Source organism: Diceros bicornis, chromosome 1 (genome assembly GCF_020826845.1).
Source record: "Diceros bicornis minor isolate mBicDic1 chromosome 1, mDicBic1.mat.cur, whole genome shotgun sequence".
Classification (NCBI taxonomy): Eukaryota; Metazoa; Chordata; class Mammalia; order Perissodactyla; family Rhinocerotidae; genus Diceros; species Diceros bicornis.
The window spans coordinates 11,341,475-11,366,723 of record NC_080740.1 but is presented as its reverse complement, the minus strand read 5'-3'; the positions used below and the strand labels follow the sequence as shown (position 1 = coordinate 11,366,723).

The 25,249-nt window shown below is 40.9% G+C and overlaps 1 protein-coding gene and 1 long non-coding RNA gene across 3 annotated transcripts in view; one reads left to right on the top strand and one right to left on the bottom strand.

Moving 5' to 3' along the window:
• The window catches only part of VCAN (versican), a 105,531-nt gene extending 82,152 nt beyond the window's left edge, over positions 1-23,379 (bottom strand). The window contains exons 1-5 of one of the 2 annotated variants that reach the window (XM_058525967.1): positions 22,886-23,379; positions 11,188-11,263; positions 6,746-7,123; positions 3,463-3,637; positions 3,250-3,377 (exon numbers count right to left, since the gene is read on the bottom strand). In XM_058525967.1, the coding sequence (XP_058381950.1) occupies positions 3,250-3,377; positions 3,463-3,637; positions 6,746-7,123; positions 11,188-11,257 (751 nt within the window). In that variant the 5' untranslated portion in view covers positions 11,258-11,263; positions 22,886-23,379. The remainder of the gene's footprint in view (positions 1-3,249; positions 3,378-3,462; positions 3,638-6,745; positions 7,124-11,187; positions 11,264-22,885) is intronic. The other variant, XM_058526022.1, reaches the window with a different exon arrangement.
• On the top strand, positions 20,298-22,805 carry LOC131394683 (uncharacterized). The gene is made up of 2 exons (XR_009216217.1): positions 20,298-20,564; positions 20,859-22,805. It is a non-coding gene; the product is annotated as an uncharacterized LOC131394683 (long non-coding RNA).
• Positions 23,380-25,249: the final 1,870 nt, after the last annotated feature.

The window sequence follows — 25,249 nt, the reverse complement described above, 5'->3', positions numbered from 1 at the left end:
AGAATTGAATATTGTATTCATGAGCATAATTGTATTATAATCACCACTTTGGAATAAGAACCAGATTAGTTTTTCTCCCCCCTAAACTGGCTAGATTTAATTTAGTATAATTATTTGAACTTTATCAAGAAATACATGTCAGGATGAACATGACATTATAAAACAAGAAAGGAGAAAAAAACAGAAGGTTGACATTCTCTCAACTAAATATCTTTCACGATAGATAACTAAATTAAAACAAAATTAATTGTCTTTTTGAATTAATTTTTATTTTATACCTAATTAGCTTTTTCATTAGACCATCTGGAATAATATGGCTTCTGATCTAAAGTAATTGAACCTTGGTTCATAACTGAGTATATGTTCCATCACACGCATTCTGAGTACATCAACATCTCTAATTTTTACTGCCCACACCACCTCTCACACACACACATGGCTGTCAAAAATACAGTAGAATATAGGTGGGAATTATTATACCCATGAATATAGCAATAAATATCTCTTATGAGGAAATTTGGCTCACCTTCAAACAATCTTTTATCAATGTGGCAATTGAAATACCAGATGTAACTTTATACAGTCAACTTTCTACAGAATTTTTATCAATTCACACTTTAGCCGATGGTCTTTACTTCAAAGGGAGAACATGCACTTCAGTAAAGGAAGGAGAAAGACCTTACAAGAACGATCTTGTGATCTTCCTCTTACATCATCAGTCACAAAAAGTCTCTTTAACCCCACCCCCTGCCCACCACCAGTCCAATTTCAAGTCGAGAGAGAAATGACCAGTGTCCAAAGATGTGCTAATTATTCCAAAGGACAACAAACAAGGAGGAAAAAAATTTCCAGAACAGTTATTATAAACATACTGAATATCTTCCAGAATTGTCAAGTTTATTCTATGAAACAAATAAAAGCCTTGTTATATCACTGACACAAATTTCAGCCAGTGCTTGAATTAGTATTTATACTGATTCTTTTATCTTTCTCTTCCAACTTTTATGTGCTAAAATAAAAGAGTTCAAATTCTGTTGCTTGGTATAAATACCCCAACTAAAGTTATGCTATATTACACATTACAAGTTTTCATTAAATATGTGGACTATTTATCCCAAGTAACTGTATAAAATACAGTTGGGTTACATCGGGGCCAAGCCTGATTTTATGAATAACAGTTGTCTTAGAAGCGACAAGGTTTATGGAGGCAGAAAAGAATTCCTATATGACCAGTAGATCCTTCTCATTGTGGTGTATGTGCACATCCTCAGAGCTACTCTTCTTTTTCCTCAAACACTACTTATGATACTCTGAACAGACTGTGGGGGGGCCAGCTCTCAATGGGTACAGTGTGGCTAAGGATCCCTGGCAGGACTTCCACCACCGAGACCTGTCAAAAGTACCTCAAACAGTATTTGTAGAGGGCATGGAATTTCCAGGACTTCTGCAGAAGCAGAAAGGCCTCTGGGCTTAAAAGCAGTCAGGGAGTCTACAGCCTTAGAGAGTAGGGTTTCGGTAGCTCGATCAGGGTGAGACTGAAGAACAGACACACGGAGGGGCCCTTAGGTGCTCCTTCTGGTAGCATCGTGAGTACATGAGCCTGCCTTTCCATCAAGGAGGCTGGCTTGTGGTGTTTATTCATGTTTAGACCAAGCCATGGATTTGTGCCTGAAAGCCACCATTTCAATTCTATTTGGTAAAGATCCTTTAGGTAATCAGACCTTACATATATTTTTTCAAAGACTACCTCTGGTTCAGTTCCAGTATTACCAGTATTCTGTAAAATTTTATAACTATCATTCTGATAGATATTATTCTAAATAAAAACAACAGTGATAAAACAAATTCTACTGTATTGAATTTGGATACAAATTTCCATCTTACTGAAATAGCAATAGCCAAATTTATTTCCTAAACCAAATTCTCCTACCAATCATCTCCAATTCTATGAAAAAAAATTAATTAAACTTAAAATAAAAGGAGAAAAGATAGATAGATAGATAGATAGATAGATATAGATAGATCTATCGATCGATCGATAGATTGATCATAGCTTGGATTTTACATATGTTTTCCCTTTGTCCTGTACAAAAATAGAACTTGTTAGTATCTAAAGTTCTGGTTTAGAAAATATATTTACCAGTCTTAAATGATGGTTATAATAAGAATGTTAAAATGCGAGAGAGCCACATTTAAGCAGCCTTTTTGTCAGCAGGCCTTCTTATTCAAATTTAGTCAGGGAATTAGGAAAATATAAGCTGCTTGTTTTCTAGCTTTCAGTCTGAGGTTGTTTATTCAATTCATAGAATCACAGAAAATCATAGAATTTTAATGTTAGGAGGGACCACAGAAGTTATCTAGTTCAACCTTCTCATTTGACACATAAGAAAATTGAAATCATTCTTTTTATGCGTACCCAGCCAAAATTAAAAGTATAACTCAATTCAATACTTCCATTTATATATTTAGGCTTCTAAGACACCTGTTGATACAAATAAAACTCCATTTCAAAAGTCGCAGAAACTTCTATTCCATGTGTATTATAATGAAACTGCATTATGTCCCTTAGATAATGTCACCACTATTGAACTCATACTTCAAGAATCTGTAACTCATGCTGAGTGAGAAATGATAGTGCTAAAATCAATCAGAATCTAAGTATCTTTAAAGCAAGGCCTATATCTTACCTGGCTTCATAGCCCTAACAACTAGCAGAGTACTTATCACACAGTAGGCGGCTTTTTCAATGTGTTGATCAGTTGAATGAATGAATGACTGCTCTGAATATTAGCGTAGCAAAGTGAACATGAGGAGAAGTGAACGGTGAAGATCCCTCCTGGGCTGGTTTGTGTTATTTACTTGTGCTTTGGGGTGTTTATCAGTACTCGGAGTCCCAGTGGTTTGTCATCACAGGATTTTACCTGAAGTTCTCACAAGAATAGGTACCACCCTTACAGCTTTCTATTCTGAATGCTCTAAAAGTGTCCTGGAAACTGTCCAATAGCAGCATGACAGAAAGAAAACCTGCCATTAACTAAAGACATTTCTGACCTGCATGACCATTGACATACTCCTTCTCTTTCCACTTTAATTTAAGCTTATTGCACCACAGAATCATACGGTCATTTAAACTAAATGTTGCTGTTTGGAATCCAAACAAGCAGGAAGACTTGCTCTGTTCCAACATGCTCCCAGTCTTTCCTCAATTTTCTTAGTTCAAATGAAGCTACAGAAATGCAAACATCTTACCATCCAGATGGTCCACATAGCAATACACATCATAAGTTTCAGCAGGAGACCGGAAGCCGTAGGTCCTGACTCCTTCCTTCCCCATCATATCCCCGTAACAGCCTTCTCGAGGATTCCGGATAGGGTATCTGGGGAAATAAAGAACTAGTAAGTAGCACTTTATTCTCACTCCTGAATTAATGAATCAAAGCCTGTAGCCCCCAGACCTCTCACCTAACACTCCGATCGGACAGCCAGCCTGCATCACACTGCTCAAATCCATCTTCATAGGCCGCATGGAGCTGCTCTGGGGTTGCTATGACCGCGCCAACATCCAAACAAGCCTTCTGTGCCATCTCAAAATTCAGAGTGTACCTGCTGGTTGCCGCTCTGTAGTGAAACACAACCCCTGCAAAGATAGCAGCCAACAATTACTCGCATGTTCAAATCTCCCACCATACTGTGCAAAGTTTCTCTTTGGAGCAATACATCAAATTAACTGCTAACATGGTAATAACATCATGATAATTCTCTATTTTTACTTTATGTAGCATTATGCAAAATTAGGGTGATCAGAAATGCCATTCATCCAGGGTCCCATTATTCTCCATTAGAAAGTTTTCTAGCCAGGAATTTTCTGTTCGCGTGTGAACAGTCTAAGAAAAAGATTGAAGCCACTAAATCTCACATGGTGGATAGTTGTCCTAGTTACGGCTAGTATTCAGGCCATCATGGGAACACTGGACACCTAAAGGGATTAGATGCTGCAGGAGATACAAAGAGTTAAGGGGGAGCAAGATCAACTTCTACTTCATGATTTTACCGAGGGCCAACTCAATAGAAGCACACGGAACATTCACTAACACCACTTCCACCAAACATGAAACATCCAGAGACAATATACTAAGATGGAAAAGACACTGGACTATGTATAGGTGAGAAGGCTTGTTCCAATCACTAACTTTCCCCTTAATCATATACTGAGCCTTAATTTCCTCCCCCATAAAGTGTAACTAATATTGCTTATTTTATTTGGTTGATATGAAAGTCAAATTAGGTAAAGAGTTTAATGTTGGATAGGCTCCTAAGTACTACCTAAGTATTTATCATATTCACTATCTGTCCAGCATAACTTAGGGTCTCCACTATGACAGATAAAATGTACAATTTTTATCCCAAAGAAAGCCTGAAGTAAAGTTCTCCAGATTTCCTGAGGTAGAAGCCAGGCATTCTGGTACTTGTCTCAAATTCCACTTTGTTGTGTTTTAGGAGTTTCATAAACTAGTGGTTCTTGAACTGTGCTCCGAGGCTCAAGGAATTGTCACAGGGCTGAGAGGGTGGAGCTCTGGGTGCTCCCCTTTCACTTCAACAAGAGCATCTCTATTTTTAACTGGAGGAAATATGGTGACTCATTTCTATAAGACAACAAAGTGAATCAAACTAACGTGCCTGGGAAGTCACTGGAAAATAGAAATTGGGGCAACTAGGTCTTATGGATCAGATTTGATTAAGGGATATATCATTTAAGATGACTTTTTTTTTGTTATGCAGAATGAATTTTGGTTTCCAAGGTATCTTCCAATGTCTTTTTATTCCTAGTAATTTCTCAGGGTTGACAATGGTCTATCTCTCACAGCCCAACTTCCGGCTATAAAACTGCCTCCCACGCTCCCATTGTTAGATTGTCTCTCTCTTCCAAGACAGGTATGTGCCTAAAAAGTAACTCCTGGGAACAGACTAGCCATGTTATACACAAGCATCTCTTACAAGTGTCAACACAAAAAGATCGACGCAGGCACCAAGTAAATGCATTGACAACTAACATTCATTTTCTCTTTTCCAATATTCATGAAATTTCCCAAATGCTTTTCAGAAAATTTGTACCTTTAAAGGACTACTCTAAAAGGACCAAGAAGTATATATGGTGCTATCTGGTAAGTATGAGAGATAGTTTATAATAATCTCTAGGGCTTAAGCAAGAATTTGAATGCTTTTAAATTAGTCTTATGTTGATCAAAGCTTCAAATAGTCTTCTTGGTAATTAAAAATCTTCCATGTGCACTGAAGATTGGCAGTAGGGGGCACAAAGGGGCCACCACCACCAGGGCAAGGAACATCAGTCTGTATAAGTATCTGCAATTGTTGGGATAATTTGAAGACCACATGGGGCTAAGGAGATTAAGTGGAGGATTTTCATTGTTTCAGAGGGGCAAGGGGCAAATCCGTTGCTAATTCTTTAATGATGAAAATTGTAAGAAGTTGTTAAACTCCTTTTGAGATTTTAAAAACACACAAGCATATATATAAATAAATTTATATATAGCATGTATCCAACATTACTATACACACACACACACACACACACATATACAAAAAGAGAGAGAGAGAAATATCAGTAGAAGAAAACAATCCTAGGCTCACTAAAATAAATGATAAAAAGGTAAAAAGCCCAGGATATTTAGTGGATGCCTAGACAATATAAAAATAGGTTTATAGAAGAGAGCAATAGAATCTGAACATAAAAGGATGTTCAAAAAATTAATTTGTTGCATCTGAAATTCAAAGTATTTCCTTTTGGCTACACAAGAAAGAGTTTTAATAAAACCCTTTGTATATATTCCTGAAAGGTAAATATTTTATAGGGAAATGGAGGGTTGGAAGAAAACTCTGTTCCGTCATGTCTGGGTATTAGAATTTTGCTTAATAACTTGCCAAAATATTCTGCTTCCAAGAGCTATGGCATTATGTGTGTACCCAATTAAAGCAATTTTTCTTTGCTTTGTCTCCTAACTTAAATTCAAATGACATATAAACCATCACTAAAAGGGGGCTAAAACTAAAATGTCTCATTGCAAGACTGAGTGGATAACAACTAGTGTATTAACTTAAAAAAAAAATCACTGAGTTCTTGTTTTGATCCAATTCAAATTTTTATTGAGTTCTGGCCTTTTTAAGGCACTGTGATGTGTACCATGGGACTTCTTAAGTGCTTTATTTCTTCATTGTAAGTTAAGAAAGAATTTATATTTCTTAAAAGCAAACTCAAAAATTTTGATAATCATGCTAGGAGAGTGAGAAATAGCAGCAAAATGTTTTTTTGTGAGTGTACATATATGTATATGTGTGTATGTGTGTGTGTATATGTGCGTACACACATATGTAAAAAATTAAAACAAAATGTAGACTAGTATTTACATCTTATAGTGTAATCGTTGGTAGGTCTCCATAATGAAGTAATGATTCTTGAACTATATACCATGTCTTGAGGTATTTATTATTTCCAGTATATATACTTTCCTACATCGAATCAATGAAGTTGCTGCGCAAAATGTCACCTTCCTTGACCTTCAAAAAAATAACAGTTCATTTTTGGTGAAAGACATGGACTATTGAGACAATTGATGTTTTTTCCACTTGTCCAAACCCTAAACAATAGTTACTTTTGAATACTGTTTCACTACACTTCTGAAACAGGTATCATGTTATACTACCTCCTTAAAAATTCCGAAAGCCTTACCATCCACAGCCAATGACACGGTGTCTTGTGTGTCTTCAATCCCATACATGACGTCACAGCGGTAGACGCCTGCGTCACTGACGCGCAGTTTGACCACGGTGAGTGAGGCATCACCCACGTCCTCGGGGTGTGTAGGCACCGACACTCTCCCTTTGTAGCCCTGACCAACCTTGATATTCCCATTTTGGGCCACGAGAACAGTAGTCTCCTTTAAATCTTTTCCACTCTTGTCCAATTCAATCTTAGACCATTTGATTCGGAGAAATTCGTTGGTGGTGTTGTAACTGGGTGGTAAGGTAGGCATGGTGGAAAAATGACAAGGTAGGTTGACTTTTCCAGAGAGGGAGCCCTTAACAGGTGGGCTTTTTTCCACTTTGACTGGAAGAAAGACAAAATACCAAATTAACAGTCATGAACACCCAAACTCAGTCTATTACATATGTGAATGGATAAGAAAGTCTTACAGTAGTTCGGTTACATCTTCAACATGTGAAATAATTAGAATGGTTTTATATACAGAGGACAGTATACAATTTCAATAATGTTTTATAACAAAGACAGGGATTAATAATGCTCATTTTTATGGACTAAAACTATGGCATTCATTTTAAAGCATTTGTAACTTAGTGTGTGACATGAACAAATAAGTGATAAAATAAGGCAGGTATATAGAAAGATAGGCAATCCAGGGCAAGAGGAGACCAGACTCGGCACTGCGGGTTTAAAGACTGAACCCAGGTTAGGAAGAGCAGTGGGAAGGAGAATTTAAGTCTACAGGTCAGAAGACAAAAAACATTTGTTAAGATAACTGCCTCCTTACCTTAGAGGAAATGAAAATAAAATTCGAAGAGGCAGTGAAAATAAAGAAAAGTACTTCAGTAGGCTGGAGCACAGGAAGTCTCACACTTGAAGGACCCTCTTTTGGTTCAGTGTTTGAACCAAACGCTTTCATCCTAATGACCAATCCAGTTGCAATCACTTTGCAGTGAAACATTACCTCTTGATTATACCCTGGGGGGAAAGACGGGGTCTGTTCACTTAACCCTCCTCGAGTATTAATCTGCAGAATGTCTTTCCGTTTAAGCTCTTAAACTTAATGAGAAAGAATACATTGACTACAACTTAACACTACTTCATGCAAAAGAAAATGTTCTTTCACTCTTACAGGAATCCATCCCTCTCCCCCTCCTCTTTCCCTCATCTTCCAGTCTTTACTAATTGGTTAGACAATGTGTTAAGAAATTAGAAGCAATAAGAGAAATTATTGTTAATACACACACAACTCCCACGTCATGAAAATATGATGAACAAGCTAATAATAGCCTCTAGGTGGTGTGAAATAATGATTCTTAATTAATAAAATGATGTGTATCTAACACTTAGTGTGTCAGTGGTCAAAGGTATTGGTAACACACATCTCAATGTGGACACGCGTCAGAAATGATACAGCTGTCAATGTGGCCCTGTGGATTCAGTTGGGGATAAGTCATTTTGAAAATTGCAGGAAGTTATGGAGATATTATGCTCTTTAAGGAAAAAATACTCTCTATTGCTAAAGATCTAAATATAACTTCAAAAAGACTGGCCTACAAAATCTTTCATATGATACAAATAAATCTGAAATAATTACTACAGTATTGTATGTACTATATATGTTGTATTTATGATAGAAGTCACTAATCTATCCCAAATTCATAATGGTCATTGCTGTCATGAGTTTCTTTTTTAGGTTTCTATTTTACTAATCTATATATAGCTTGTCCAAAACAGGATTTAAGGCACTTAACAAGATTAAATAAAAATAAAATGAAGTACGCTATTTAGCTGCACTAAGTTAATCTTTAAAATGTTACTAAGACTCTTAGCACCTTGGAATATAATAGCAGGGGAATAATTCCATTTTTAATGGCCTCCTTGGCTTACAAAATAAATTCTCTTACTTAAAGCTCACACTCAGAGTGAAACTGGTCCAATCCCTTACTAAGGATGCTCCACTGAGAGGAAGTGACACTCAAGTTCCCAGCTGGCTGATGAAAGACCCGGGCGGGAACACGTCTCCTTACACCTAATCAAGAAATCTTGCACATAAATAAAGTATTACTCTTTTAATGAAGAAAAAACAGCTTTACCATCAACCTCAATTATGGTATAAATTATGAGATTCTTTATCACCTTCTTAAAAATAAGTTTAAGATAAATAACATCCAATTCCTTAATATTTATTACTAAATTATAGTTCTTTCCACAATATTAGATGTGTAGGGGCAGACATAGGATTCAGCCCAATCTATCCAATCAGGAGGTTTCTGAAACTTAGAGCATTGCTCGATAACTGTGCTGTAATGAAAAGATATATTGGAACAAAATTATGTCAACAGGCAAATTTCCCTAGGGTTATTTATTGTTCTGGATGTTTATAGATACAAGAAAATTAAAAGCTTCGGTGGAATATAAATATATATTCATGTAGAATCCAGTCTTAACAACAGCATTTACAAAAAGCTGTGTGGTCAAGTCTTTTGTGTATGAAATCTTGAGTCTTAATGCACTGGGTCACAAGAACTAAGTTCACTAAATCTAAATATTTTAAGAAAGAAATTTAGTAGTTCAGAGGATAATGTTTATAGACTATGCATGTCAAAAAAAAAAAAAAAAAAACCTGCTACCTGCAAGAACTTATCTGAAACTCTGACAATGCAAGTAATAAAAATGAATGCTAACAAAAAGTTCACTGTTCCCACCAGATGGTTTGTGGTTTAAATGAGTACAGTAAGGGAAAAATTTCTAAATAATGAATGATCAATTACCTTTCATTCTTTGCCAGTAAATTCTGCAGAGCAAGGATGATATAAATTCCATCTACACAATTTGACCAAACACACGCACAGATCTTGGCCAAATAAATGCCAGATTTAGAATATGGGAATTTATCACTCTTTTAGGTGATAAATATCACTCTCTTCTTCATTCATTTACTCATGACTGTGCCTGACTCCATTTATTAATATTAGAGGAATATCCAACTAACTAGGTCAATGCTCAATAATTAATATAAGGGGTATTGTTAAAGCAAAGAGCTCTGCATGCATTAAAATAAAGCCAATAAGGGGCTGGCCTCTTGGCATAGCAGTTAAGTGCAGCCCGGGTTCGGATCCCAGGCGCACACCGACACACCGCTTGTCAGGCCATTCTGTGGCAGCGTCCCACATAAAGTAGAGGAAGATGGGCATGGATGTTAGCTCAGGGCCAGTCTTCCTTGGCAAAAAGAGGAGGATTGACATGGATGTTAGCTCAGGGCTGATCTCCCTCACACACAAAAAATAAAATAAATAAATAAATAAAGCCAATAACCAGTAGACAAGGTGTTCATTAATGTTAGTCATTGACCTTTGGAGTGCCTAGGGATAAACATAAAAAAACCTTAGGATGAAAGTACTTGTGTTGACTCACAAGTTACAGCTGTGTATCCCACTATGATCTTGGCAAATCTGTTGTATGTAATTCTTAAGTTTTCAACTTCTGCCTCTCATACGAAAAAATAAAGTGGAAGGTATCAAATAATATGGTCAATGGGTAGATCAATGAATGGGCAGTGGAATGGATGGATGAATAAATAGATGGATGGATGGATGGGTGGATGGAGTGATACTTAAACTTTGAGTCTTGAAGAATGAAATGAAGTAGAACTGTAGAGAACAAGAGAGGGGACTGCCAGCAGAAGGAACTACATGTGAAAAAACAGGGACCATGAAAGTCTCTGCATGGAATTGCAAATTATTTCAGAGAGCCTGAAGCACAGAGTGAGTGTGAGAAGGAAGCGGAAGCTGGGTCTGGAGGGTACACTAGACAGCAGCAGATCACTGAAGCTCAGGGCAGTGTCTTTCTTCATGGACCACAGTCCTCACATTTGGAATTATAGAATTTTCATTAGATTGATACATAACTTAAAGCAAAAAAAAAAAAACTGCATGTGCACGTACCCAGTTACTTTAAAAGAAAGAGAAAGAGTGAAAGAAAAGAAAAGGAGATGGGGGCAAATCTTAGCTATCAGCCTTCTCTTTCTCTTCTTGACTCTTCTCAAACTCTAGGCTCTTGAGGGTTTGACAGTCTTTCTTTTCTTACGGGAAAGTCTTTGAGTAGTACTGGAGAAGACGGAATTTAAAAATATGCCCAATGCCACAGATGAGCCTTTTTGCACAGTCTGAATGTAATCTGGGAAGTTACAGAAAGCCCACTTGCTTCTTCAGCATCTTGTTCATTACTTTGTTTTAATTGATTTACTTAAACCATTATTTTCAGCCTACTAATATTTTAGCAAAAGTTTCAGCATTGAATAGATAAAAAATTAATCTTTTATTCCAGTGATTCCATATTGCCATTCCATGCCCCAGTACTTAAATTTTCATTTCACTTAGTCCCAAAGAAATCGTTACCACACTCACCTTTATGTAGTGCATGGGTTGCTATTAAGGTACAGCACATCCATAAGATGCTCTTTATATTTATCAACATCTTGTCCTAGAAATGAGGAAAAATACAAAGTAAATCATCAGCGTTCAGGTTTGTGGTGGGCATAAATCACACACTATTTGTGCTTTGTATGTAATAAGAATACAAGAAGTAGCTCCTCTTAGATTGTAAAAGTAGGAGGGAACCTGCAAGACGAGAAGTTGTCCCAACACTTTAATTATTTGCTCGACTCTGACCCAATGTGGTAGTTACCAAAATAATCCCAGAACGCAGTTTGGGGACATATAACAATATGGATGTGTGAGACAACCACAACTGGGTAGGCTGTAGGAAGAACAATAAAGACCACAGCCTAAGTGACTAGTGGCTAGGAGCTGGCACAGAGAGGGAGGGGTGACCACAAAGTCTATTTAGAAACAGGAAACTGGTCAGGGATGGAGAAAGAGAAGATGGGGAAGCAATAGGAAAAGACGTTGAAAGAAAGGGATTTGTGTCAAACGTGAGGTGAGAAGGAACTTATTGGTGGTTCATGCACATGGTATCAACCAGAGAATAAGGACTTCAGTAGGCTTTTTAAAGCACAGACTTCATTTAGTTTCTAGGAGGCTGAACAAACAAAATAAACGTATTATAAGGAGCTGTTAATTACATAAAAAGACCAGTTCTTGCCATGAGTTTTAAAGCATTTCCAACAACACCCTATTCTGAGAGTCAAGAAACCCTGCCCTGGCTTTGCCATTAATTTATTGTGTGATTTTGGTGAAGATATTTAACAATCTGGGTCTCAGAATTGTTCCTTCCAGCTCAAATTTCTATGAAGCTGTAATTATGAGGAGGATAAGTTACTGGTGTTGGGGACCATCTAGAAAACAAAGAGCCAGTTTCAGAACAACTGCAGACTATTTGATCTCCACCGTTGTTCCTTTCTCAACTACCTTTAGTAGAACTATTCTATAACAGCCGTTGTTGGTAGGCTACCCAGGAGCCATTCCTCTTTCTCCTTTCTAACAGAACTCGGATTCCATTCTAGCATCTACCCTCCTTCACACAGCCATACATTTAGAGGAGCTGGGTCAAACTCCAGCCCGAGGGATGATCTGATTATCCTAGTCAGTAACACTGGTCCCATTCCTTTTGGCAATGATTGCTTTTGGAATGAGTATATTTACAATTTTAGCCAATGAGATGTGAGGGGATCTCTGTTGAGGGGTGGAGGGGGTGCTCCTGGGAAAAGCATATTCATCTTAAGGAGAGAAAAAAGGAAGCACTGTTTGTTTTCTTCACTGGACACTGTTACGATAGGATATTTCTTCTCAAATGGTTATAGCCATCTTGCATCCATAAGATAGCCTCTGGGGACGAAGCTGAGAAAAAATCAGGAGAGACATGGCTTAAGCCGTCAAGTGTTAGGCCTAGAGTGGCCCATATCTTTGAACTTCTTTTTATATGAGATAATAAATTCCTTTATTATTTAAACCCAATAAAATCAGGGCTTTTTTTTACTTGTAGCTGAAAGCATCATAACTGACACATATTTCAGTTGGTGCCTGAATTAACTTCCTAACATCTTCCTTAGAAAATATCTAAATTTTGTATTATTTAGGAAACCTGGATTGAAAAGAAGAAAATGTAAGAATCCAAGTCCATTTGGGCTCAAGATCAATTGCATAATCTATGACAGCTATTCCTTTTTCCTTGATATTCTTCTCCATTTGATTGCTTTATTTTATATATCTTGAAATAAGTGTCAGAACCTCACCAAAACAAAACATATAAAATTCTAGATGTTTCCTAAAGCATATTTTTGTTTGTTTGTTTGTTTGTTTGTTTTGTGAGGAGGATCGGCCCTGAGCTAACATCTGCAAATCCTCCTCTTTCTTTTTTGCTGAGGAAGACTGGCCCTGGGCTAACATCCATGCCCATCTTCCTCCACTTTATACGGGACGACGCCACAGCGTGGCTTGCCAAGCAGTGCGTCAGTGCGTGCCCGGGATCCGAACGGGCGAACCCCGGGCCACCACAGTGGAGCGCGCGCACTTAACTGCTTGCGCAACCGGGCCGGCCCCAGTAAAGCATATTTTTTAACCTAATACATTTTATATCTATTTTCCAGAGATAGGCCATTTGACAACTCACAATGAAAAGCATACTATTGGTAATCCTAAATTAACCTTGAGAATTGAGTTAATTATTTATCATATAATTACTGGGATATGCTAATAGACATTGTTAAACACTAACTGGGAAATTAGGTTTCTACATTTCTGGATTTCTTCTGAGATACCACAGCAAGCAGGAAGTATACACCCATATCTCAATATCATTACAATATTTCAGGGAAAAAATAAAGATATCAATTTCACATGTAGTTTAAAGTTTCCAAACACAATGAAATTTTAGGTTGTATCATAGAACACTATTAAACAAGAGGCAGTCCATGAGTATTAAACGAATCCAAGTAAGAAATCTTTCTATAAATGTACTTATAAACAATAACTTCCTATCATTCTTAAAGAAAAATTGTTCTCAATTTTTTTCTTCTTTCTATTTTTCAGGAAACTTTTATAAGGATAATGTTAACAGTCTGGGCTCCATTGTCAAATAGCCCTCAATCGAGTTCTGAATCCTCTGCTTATACTCTATGATTCTGGGTAGGTTACTAACTGTTTCATTTTCAGTGGCTATTTAATTGTGAAAAGTAGTATTTAGTTACTGGAGTGATTATGAGAATCGATAAAATAATGCATATGAAATATAGGTCACTGATACACAGTGTATTGAGTACTCTATTTATGTATGTATGTGTTTATTTTTGCAGGGAAAGATTCACCCTGAGCTAACATCTGTTGTAATCTTCTCTCTTTTTTTTTCCCTCCCAAAGCCCCAGTACATAGTTGTATATTCTAGTTGTAAGTCCTTCTAGTTCTTCTATGTGAGCTGCTGCCACAGCATGTCTACTGTCAGATCAGTGGTGTAGTTCTGTGCCTGGGAACCGAACCTGGGCCGCTGAAGCAGAGCGCGCCGAACTTTAACCTCTAGACCGTCAGAGTGCGCTCTCAATATTTATTGTTAGTGTTACTAGTTCAGGCTTCCTACAGGTGTTCTCTTCCTAGTTTCATATCACTAATAGTAAAAAGAAAAGTATTCGAAGCTCTTAGATTTGAAAATTATAACCTAGGTTACCAAAGAAGCAGTGTACAATAACTTACAATTAATTGCCCTATAACTTATTGCTGTGTGCTTTGAATCATTCCTTGTAAACATGTTTTATCTCCTCTGTAGAACAGTGGGCTTCTGGAAGGCAGAGCTAGTGTCATATTTAACCTACTAATTCCCACAGTACTGCCACAGAGCCAGGTTCAGAGTAGACCCTTGAGGAAGGTCTGCAGACCAAATGCATGACCAATGCCTCCATCTCCATTCAGAAACACACTTTGAAGAGAAGTGCAAACAATCTCTTAAGAATATAGGCAAGCAGGCTAATAACACCTGAAATACATTTAAATCAGTCCAGTTGAATATTTACCACGACACAATAATATCTGAAGTTTGTCAGTATCTAGAGTGTCGGATCTCATAACAAAACCAGAGCAGGTGTGATCCTGACCCAGGAACTAGTCTTCTGTATCCCAATGTCCTATCCAAGACAGAAACTCAAAGTCTGACTCTTTGTGCCATAGTTCATCCTTATAAAAGCGTCCTTTTTTCCTGGGGGAGAGGGAAAATGGTCTTTTATCTATATAACAAGTATACTCTTCACTTGCTTTTAGATTGTCCCTCAGACAAGGCCAGGAAAGGAAGCCAGTGCATTAAAAATACAAGAGAGAGATCAGTCATGCAAATATAAGTTATATTTGCATAAATATGTTTGAATAAGTTGCCAACATTTAAAAATTGGAGTTTTCACACTAAGCCTCGGATCTCTGACTTCTTTCGAAAAATCAGACCCAGCAACCCTAGATCCATAGTCTAACTGCCAATCATCAGCACTCAGCAAGCAGCACGCTGGCTCTGTGCGTTCAGGGTTATCACAGGCCCCAGGCGGCTTCTCATGCATTTCCACTGTTTCCTGTAGGCACCTGAGTTTGCAGCCCTTGATTTAAAGGATGGTCATTAATCTCTTTAGTAAATATCTCAGAGTGCTTTTACCAACCTTAGTTGCTTCAGAACTACATTTCCATGGCCTCTTCCTTGGAGTCCACTGGCATTCATTCCATTTCCCTAATTTTCTTAAGGCTATGTCCACGTTCATGGTTGTTAAGGCACACTATTTGCCTTCTGCATTTGATCTTAGTAAATGAAAAACTTTCTAAAGCCTCTGTCTTTGTTTTTAGCACCACTCCGACCCCCTTTCCCATTCTTCCGTTCTTCCATGTCTGTCTTGTAAGCATAATCTGTTAGTGATAACAAGTCTGTCTGCATAGAAAGACCTGGGAGATATGACAGCCAGTGCCTATAATTAGCCTTCTACTGCAGTGAACTCAATGAGAAGAGGAGAAAGTCATTGAACGATCAAGGCACAGCTGACTGAGAGACACAAGAGACAAGGTCAACAGAACTATCTATGAGAAATGTCTGCAGAGAGGGTAAGTGTCACGGCAGGGGTGGGCTGTCTCAAACAAAGAGGAAAGCAAGGTTCTAGTAAATTGATATTTAATATTCTTCCTTGATCTTGGGGAAGCCCCTCTGAGCAAAGGGTGACTTAACGATGCAGACATTGTGGTTGTGTCTTCCAGTCTTCAAATTAGTTACCCTAGAAACCAACTGTCTGGGACACCTTAGCCACAAAGTAAACATAGTGAGCAGTGCCTATCATATTGCTCCTGGGTGCTTTCTCACAGGAGGAATCGCTGTAATGCAGAGACAAATCTCGTGATGTAAACATGAAATCTCATGAATTTACCTCACAGGAGTAATGCAGCCACATGAATTTATCACTAACCTGTGACTGGATTCCTGAACCTGGACTTGGCTAAGCTGTTTCATGTCATTGCCCCTTAGTTCTCTGCCTGATGAACTGCTTCCTCATCACTCTATCTAAAACATACTGCACTCTCAATTTCCTTTCCCATGTGCTATTTTCATCATAGCACATATCACTAAACTTTATTTACGTATTTGGAAATTGCCTTTCTCCACCCACGATACTATAAGCTCCGAGAGAGCAGTCTTTGGTGTTTTGTTCACTGCTGTATCCACAATGCCCAGGACACTCAGTAAACATTTGTTGAATGAATGAATATGCCCATTTTTTACATAATTAGATGCATATTATATACACTATTGGGTACATTACTTTCTTCACTTAAAATACAATTTATCTTGGAGAATGTTCCAAATCAGCAAATACAGTTTTTCTGTGTTATTTTTAACAACTGCATAGTTTTCCATTAGATGAACGTAGCATCTTTCATTTTGCCACTTCCTGTGATGAGCCTTTAAGGTAGTTCTAAATTTTTGCTATTAGAAACAATGCTGCAAAGGGCATCCCTGTCCATTTGTCTTGGGTGACATTTGTACCACTATCTATATGACAATATCTAGAAGAGGAATTGCTGGGTCAAAGGGTATATGCATTTCCAAAAATTTTGATAGTTATTACCAAATTATTTTCCAGAGAAGATCAACCTATTTACATTCCCACAGTAGTACATGAGAGATCCAGCTTCCCCACAACTCGGTCAACACAAACTTTCATCCAACTTTTCCATCTTCACTGTTCTGATTGATGAAAAAACTAGTAGAGCATATCATTGTTGTTTTAATTACTATTTCTTTAATTATAAATGAGGCTGAGCAACTTCCTATATGATTAAAAAACATTTTCATTTCTCTTTCTGCCAACTGCCTGTACATAACATTTGCCATTTTTTTGATAGATTGTAGTCTTTTATTTACTTGTAAAAGTTCTTGGTATATCAAAAAAGTTAATAGCTATTTGTCACTCATATGTTGCAGATATTTTCCAAATGTGCTCTTTGTTTTTGTGTAAATAATTTAATTGTTATTTAGTCAGACTTATCAATCTTTTCTAGGATGGCTTCTCATTTTTATCTTTTGCTTAGAACAAGTTTCTCTACTCCTACCTTATTATTTTAAAAATCCTATGAGTTCCTCTAGTTGTTTTTTTAAATGTCATTCCCTACGTTTCATATTTGATCCATCTTAACTTTATTTTAGGATAAGAAATGAGGTAGAGATTGACTCTTACTTTGAGTGGACCCATCAGTTGCACCCAAACCATTTTTTAAATAATGTTTTCCCACTGAATTTCCATGTCCATTTCAGTCTATTTCTGGACTCTGTCTTTTGTTCAATGAAACTAGACAATTCTTAAAACAATATGCCTCTATCCAATTCATTTTATAGATTTAGTAGGAAATACATGATTTAGGTAATGCTGTTATTATTAAGATTATAGAATTAGATCAGTATGAGTCCCACAGACATAATGTATTAACACCACTAATTTTTAGAGTTTTTCATTTGCCAAAGCCTTTCCACGGTTATTCACCCTTTTGATGTTTATAACTCTATATCTATTTAATAGGTTTTGACACTGAAAGTCTAGAAGTTGTGTCTTATCCTGGTTTTCTCAGCTGGTAAGTGCAACTCAAGCTTTCTGATTCTAAGTCTAGTGCTCCTTCCATTACATCACAGGTACCAACAGCTCAGTAATTTAATAATAAAAAGTTATAATTTACATATTATAGATGTGTTTATTATAAGCTATGTAATCTCATTTTTATAGACATAAACGCCTCTTAAAATTCTTAGAGGAATGAGGTAGGATGTATATAGATACAGAAATAAGGTAAATTTAAATGTAGATCTGCATTTATACCCTTTTCATAGATGACAGATCTACCCAAAGGAGTTTCAGGAAACATAACTGACAAACACATTAAACAAAGATACTTTGCACTGACTACTGAAATACAACCACCTCTGGCACGTTCAGTGATAAGAACTTAGCAGAGTCAAAAACCCTGGAGAATATATATATATAATATAAATATATAAATGTATGTATATGTAATTTACCAAGTCTAGGCTACCAGAGAAAACTGGCACAAATTCACTAATCCAAGTGGAGCTTGGCCAAGACATTTATCTCTACTTTCCCTTGTTCTGATTCCAAATCAGAGAGAGTACAGGCCTTGTGTTTTCTGGTAAAGTACAGACCTATGCAACAATCAGCATGTTTTCTCAGAGGAGAGCGAAGAACCCCCAACAATGAGCGTTTGTGAGTCCTAACTGGTTTCTCTAGGTGGGTGGTGAAATAATAGCCTACTACAGTCATTCATTCTTTTCCTCAAAAGAACCATGTGTCTTGAGAAGTTCTGCTCAGTCACAGGGCAATAGCCTATTTTAAATACAGTGTCTAGTGATGGTTTGTCCATGAATTAAGTCAACAAAAATGTTTAAACCCCACTAGGAAAGGAGAGCTTAGTTATATGACTGTTGGGAGACACTGTTGGTTGATCTTTGTGGTCTCAAAGGCTCTGATCCTCAATTAGTGACCAATCATTAACCACAAAGTACTTACATATAATATGAGGACAGAGAGGGCAATGACTATATCTTTAACATTAATCATATTCAGCCTTAAATTAGCTTTTGGGGTCTTTTCCAAACAGAATTGGCAAGGGTGCTGATACAGGTATCTTAGAATACCAGAGGTATTCCCTTCCACTTTGCAAGCACAGAGAAACAGAAGAAGAAATCTACGTCTGTAAACATATATAAATCTAGGGGAATTCTTTTCAAACTTCATTTTTAAAAGCAGGAAATACAATTTAGGAATAGCTTTTAATTTCTTTTTTTATCTACTAAGAATAGCAAAGGAAAACTTGGAATTCCCTCATAAATCCTCAGCGATTGTCTTGAATCTCATCCCTCTTCCCACCACCCACAAGATTAAGTACTGTGGACTTCCTGCTGGAGGAAGTAATTGCTCAATCTCTTTGGAATCCATTGGAACCCTTTGCAGTATTAGTTGGGACAGGCATATACAATTGTTAAATATTCCGTTCCTTGCTTAGAGCTCAGAACTAGAAGTCAGTCTCTGAGACCTTCTGCTTGATATGCTCTTATATTCCAAGTTACACATTCCCCAAACTGGGAACAGATTTTATCTCAGAAAACTAGCTGTTGCTTCCATTGGTGCCTTCCTATTTTTATTTTAAACTCACAACATCCTATTTTACGACTTTGTCTGAATATTTTCACGATAGGTTTGGCACAAATGCCAAGCAGTACTTAAAATAATTTGTCACAGCTTTTAGAAGGAGTCAAAAATACAGGGAAAATGGATCAATTAGATATATCAAATTTGAGATCGAAGAGGTCATTAAAACCCTGTTCTTCCAAGATAAAGCAAAGAAGTACGGAGAGTTTAAAATGCAGCTCTAAGCGGCAGCGTCTAGTCTGCGCCACGTTCCCGGGTCCTCGCTCAGTCATTTCATAAATATGTGCTGAGCTCCCACTGTGGGCCGGGCCGCGCTCCGGCTCCTGAGGCGCAGGGACCCGAGTTACAGCCGCAGCCCCTTAATGTTTGCCCTCCGGAATTCCATCAGTCCTGTCAAACGGCAATCGTTCGGCATTCTAGACCAACTCTTTTATGACAGTCTGGAACGTGCTTAGCCTGTAAGTGACTAAAAATGGTCTTTAAACCTACTTGGACGTATTTAAAAAGTCAATATATGCAGCACAGGATAAAGTCGTCTCATTTTTCTGCCAAAAAAGTTTGCTTGGAATAAATCTTTACTTCTTCCCGGTCGCAAGGCAAAAACTCCTCCTACCACTTCCAAGAAGCAAGAAAAAAAATTCAAATAGACTTTTAATAAAAGTGTTTAGCGCCGTCTGCATAGAAACGGGGTGGGCTGCAGCTGCAGCGGGTCTCCGAGGCTCGGGGGCGCGGCCGCTGGGCTCTCCGCGCCGAGCCGGGCCCCGCCCCGCGGCAGGAGCACGGCCCCGCCCCGCCTGGGGCGGGGACCCCGAGGCGCCCCGCCAGGTCCCGCGCCGAGCGGAGTGCGGGTTCGGCGGTGCAGCTGTCTCCGAGCCCAAGAAGTCACACCCGTCTCGGGCCGGGAGCCGAAGCCCCCGCCCACGTGGCGGCGGCTGCTGAATCCCGCACTGCGGGAAGCGCCCCGCGCGGTTCCTCCCTCCACGCGGACTGAGCGAGAGGGGGCGGGCCCCAGCCCCGGCCGCTCAGAGGGGCTAGTTCCTCTCCCACCTTTCCATCCTCGCACGCCGCTTCAGTCGCGTTTGTAATCGCTCGTGGGATTAAAAAATACCTTAACACGAGAGGCGAAATTCAGTCCAAAACCTGAAACGAGGCCTGCCGGTGCGCTCCCGGCTGTTTGCATGCATCTGCCCCCTCTCTGTTCCTTCCTTCCTCCCCTTCTCTCTACGGTCGCCTTCCTTCCTTTCCCTTCCTTTCTCTTTTTTTCCTGCCGGTGCCTGCCTTCTCCCAGATTTCCACGTTCGACGTGTGTCGTGAAGTTGAGGAAGTGTAAACTTTGGATTAGGGGACCTTCTTTTGTAATGTCCTGGGGTGGGGACCTAGCATTGGGTTCAAGTGGCCATGGCCTCAGTAAAATTTCCAAAAGTAAGGCATTCTGTATTATCTTTCTTAAAGTGACGCCCAAGATGAAGCATCAAGCCCCCGAAAACCTGGATCCGCCCCGGCCATGCGTGTTCGTCCACCAAGCTGCAGACTCGGCCCAGAGAGCCGCGCACATCCCAGCTGACGCGGGAGAAGGCGCTCCTCCACTTCGCTAAGACAAGGTCTCTTTCTTTCCGGGTCCTCCAAACCCCTAGATTGCAGGCTGCAGATTCTTAAGTAGAAAAACCAAAGACTAAAGGAGAAGCTAGGATCCTCCATCCTTGAATATATGGTTGTGAAAGCGGCTCGCTTGGTTTTGGAGGGGCTCATTTTTCTCCAGTTGTGCTGGATTTCTCCATCAGGGGGCGCCCACAGCCGCCACAAAACTCCCGGTTCCTAGACATCTGGGTTCTGCAAGCCCGAAACAAGACAACTGGGGGCAGATCCCAAGGAGCGCACCGCCTCCTTCTCTCCTCCCTCCTTGCCTGCCTCGGCGGACAGGGGAGGCAGGGATTTCACACTAGCCATTCATTTGTCAGCCTTGGGGGAGGGGACGTAGGAGCGAGAGAGGCGCAGCAGAGGCTGGGAGAGAGGAAGGGAGGCATAGAAGATGGAGACAGAGAGGGAGAGACAAAGATGAGAAACGGGACACAGATAGCGAGACTGTCTTTCCGCCTGTGGGTGTGCGCACGGCGGGACAACACTCCGGGAGCCGCGTAGATTTCTCCTCCCTCCCGCAGCATCTCCCGGGGACGTGCTGGACTTGCTGAGGCACAGCTGGCTCCGAGGGCAAAGAGTTTAAGCGATGACATTTTTCTACCTCGCTCTCCGCTGCCTAACACAGTGATCGCTCCACGCCCAGTGACACAGACAGCGAGCCGGGAGAACCCTGATGCCCCCCAGTCAGCACGCACCAGGGATGTCGCCCGGCGGCGCCCACGCCTCCGCAGGGCGGTGGGACGCTCCAGCCGAGGGCGTGCCCCGGGGCTCCCGGCACACGCTCTCCGCGGCCGCCCGACCCGCCTGTAAAGTTGCTCAACTAGAGCCCAGAGCTGGGAGGGGTTGGGGAGATGGAAGGAAAAGGAGCACTGCTGTAGTCAGAGTGAGAGGGCTGGTCCTAGAGGCCCCAGATTCGGGTCCCCGCGCCACCTTTGTCTGGAGAGCGCTCTGAGCGCTGGTTTGCTCGTTGAGACACGAGCGAAAACCTCCACTTCGCTCTTCAGGGTGAGATAAAATTCTTGCACATCCCTGCGGTTCAGGGCAAGCTTTTCCCGCCCAGGCGCCTCCCAGCCCTCCGCGGCGCTCCAACAACCCCACCCCCATCCCCTGCTCCCTCCCGGCCGGCCCCCGCGCACGGCGCGCAGGACAAAAGAACCCGGAGGCACCAGAGAGCCTTGACAGCCCCTAAGTCGCCAAAGAGGCGCGGCCGCGGACCCTGCACCTCCCTGGCCGGACCTCCTCCCAGGCTGCCTGCGGGCTGAGGGGTGCAGGTCCGCGCAGCTCCCGGGCTCCTGGGGCGCCCGATCGCCCTGTCAGGAGCTGCCCGGGAGCAGCTTTCCAGGAACGCCAGGCACTGACCACACACCAGGGGAACCAGGTGGCCTGCACCCACGCGGCTTCGGGGACTTGTATGTGGGCAAGTCTCGGGAGTCCCCATTCAAACTTTTGCCTCGAGCAGGTTAACAAAAAGATCAAGGTGCCGGGGGTCCCTCCCTCCTCTCCAGCTCAAGACCCCACGACTTTTCTAGGGGTTCTCTACAATTTTCTTCCCTCCCTTCCCCCAATTCCGTTAGTCCTTCTACCCCCACCCCACCCCGGGCTTCTTTTGTCTGGATCTTTTTCAGCATCACGGTGCCTCTGTATTCCTCTCTCCAAACGTCCTTCTGAAAGTTACCTGCATTTTTAAAGTGCCTATATTTTCTTAACTTTGCCTTACAGCTAGTTCTCTTTGCCTTGATTAAAGCCTTCTACCAATTACAATGTGCTTTTTTCCTAAGCTCGCTTTTTTTTCTATAAGTTTTTTTTTTTTTTTTAAGGGGGAACAAAAGAAACGTGATTACCTTGAAAGGCGGCTTATTGCAGTTGGGGGGAAAAATTCACCGCAGCGCTGCGCGAATGGGCTCGGCGTTGTCGGGGCGGGTCACATAGGACGCGCCGTGGCCTGGGAAAGGGTGCGGGACGGTGCTGGAGGATGCGGGGCTGCCGCAGATCCCGGTCCCAGCGCGTCTCCACAGCACCTACTGTTCGCGGCTGTTGCGCCCGCCCGCCTGGAGTTCTTCCCCAGAAAGGCTCGGGGCAGCTCGCCTGCAAGTTCAAATGCGGGTTGTGACACCCATCATCATTATATCACTGTACCGTCAGCACCGAGGAGGAGACTCAGCGAGGAGGAGGAGGAGGAAGAGGAGGAGGGTTCATTCACAGGCTCCTGAAGCGCTCCGCAGCTTCAGCCACTCCTAAGAGCCCAGGCTTGGAAAGCAGGCAGAGGGGCGGAAAGGCAGCTCCCCGCGCCTGCGGTAGGGACCGCCTGCCTCCCTCCCCAAGCACTCCCACCTCTTAGCGTTTCTTCCTGACAAGAAGTACCAATCGGCTCGGGGACAGCAGCGCTCCCCATTCAGCGACTCACTAAGTAACATCGCGCTGTGCGCGAGGAAACCACTGCCCTCCCACCCCTCCCCACCCTCACTTCCCCTCCCCCCGAGCTGCCGGTTCTGGGTTAGGGGAAGGGAGCCCCCAGGCTCTTGTGGGGCAGGCCAGCACCAGACAATTGAGTACCGTCAGTTCTTCTTGGGAGCAAATGAAACTCTGTAAAATCAGCAAAGAACTTGGTTACAGCGTGTTTATGCGGCCACAGAGCCTGCCTGTCCCATCTGAGGGAAGTGTCAGGCTCGAAGCTTCTGCCAACCTGAAAGAGACACAGGGAAAACGAGATCCTTCTGAGACCTAGAGGGAAAGTGTAAGAATTCCCCACTGCCTTCCCCAGGAACTGCCCAAGGGGGAGCCCAACGTCACTGCGCAATCTACAAAGACTTTGGTAATAAAGGGCTGGACAGGAAATTCCCCCAAGTAAATCCCTTGTCGGATTCTAACAGATCCTCTTCCTCTGCCACAACCCTACACAAATGTAGATTCTGCATTCTTCCTTCTTCCTTTCCCTCAGTCTTTCAAAGTGTTCCTCGTGGTTGAATAGCTAATAATTTTCCTGAGTGACAGAGACTCCTTGGATGTATCAGTCACCTTCCTTGTGGTCAGGAAATGGGACCACAATCTTTCACTAGTTTATGTGATTTTTCAGCCAGGCCCATCTAACTACGTAAACAACATCAGCACACGGAAGAGTCCCCTGCATTGTGTTACAAAAGATTTCCAATAGGACCCTACAGAGCAAAGGGTCAACCAGTTGACACAAAGGATTTCTGCCCCTTAGAAAAGAGGGACTTTGTATTTTCCTTGTCTTTGAAGTCAAGTATGAGTTTATACAATGGGAACAAAATAAGTCCAATGTGCACATGAGTTTAACACTGGGGATATTGGAATGGATAGCAAACTTTTCTTTCTATGCAAATATGGAAATATCCTCATAATTCTCTCTGAAGTCTCCACTTAGAAAACTATATCAAACACAGTATCTCACAACAGTGATGATTAAAGGAGAAAGTCCATTTTCATGCTGAATTTCTTTGAGTAGTTTGGCTTAAGCTCATACTTTAAACTTGTAGCAGCCTAGACCCCTGTCATGCACCTTTTGCAAGTTGTATGCGTTTTGCATGATCATAGATCTTAAGTCATAAACAGGTAGAAGGTTTATCAGGAGAATTTCAGTTCTCAAAATGTGCATCTTTCATTTCTTTTTTTATTTATCAGCTCACTACAGTGAATGACATAACTATTAATTATAGGATTTGGAAATCTGTTTGTTTTCACAATGATTTATTTTTTCTTAGTATCTTTTTTTGTGTGTGTGAGGAAGATCAGCCCTGAGCTAACATCCATGCCAATCCTCCTCTTTTTTTGCTGAGGAAGACCAGCCCTGAGCTAACATCTATTGCCAATCCTCCTCCTTTTTTTCCCCCTTTTACTCCCCAAAGCCCCAGTAGGTAATTGTATGTCATAGTTGCACATCCTTCTAGTTGCTGTATGTGGGATGCCGCCTCAGCATGGCTGGACAAGCGATGCATCGATGCATTGGTGCACATCCGGGATCCAAACCCAGGCCGCCAGTAGCAGAGCACGCGCGCTTTACCGCTAAGCCACGGGGCCGGCCCCTTCTTAGTATGGTTTTTAAACTACTATTCCTAGCACTGAAATTCTGTTCCATTAAATATTTAGAATAACAGAATCATAGAACAGAATCAGACTTCAAGCTTCACATGTAACAGATAGCAAACTAAGGCCCAGAGAGTGACTTCCTAAAGTTACACAATTAA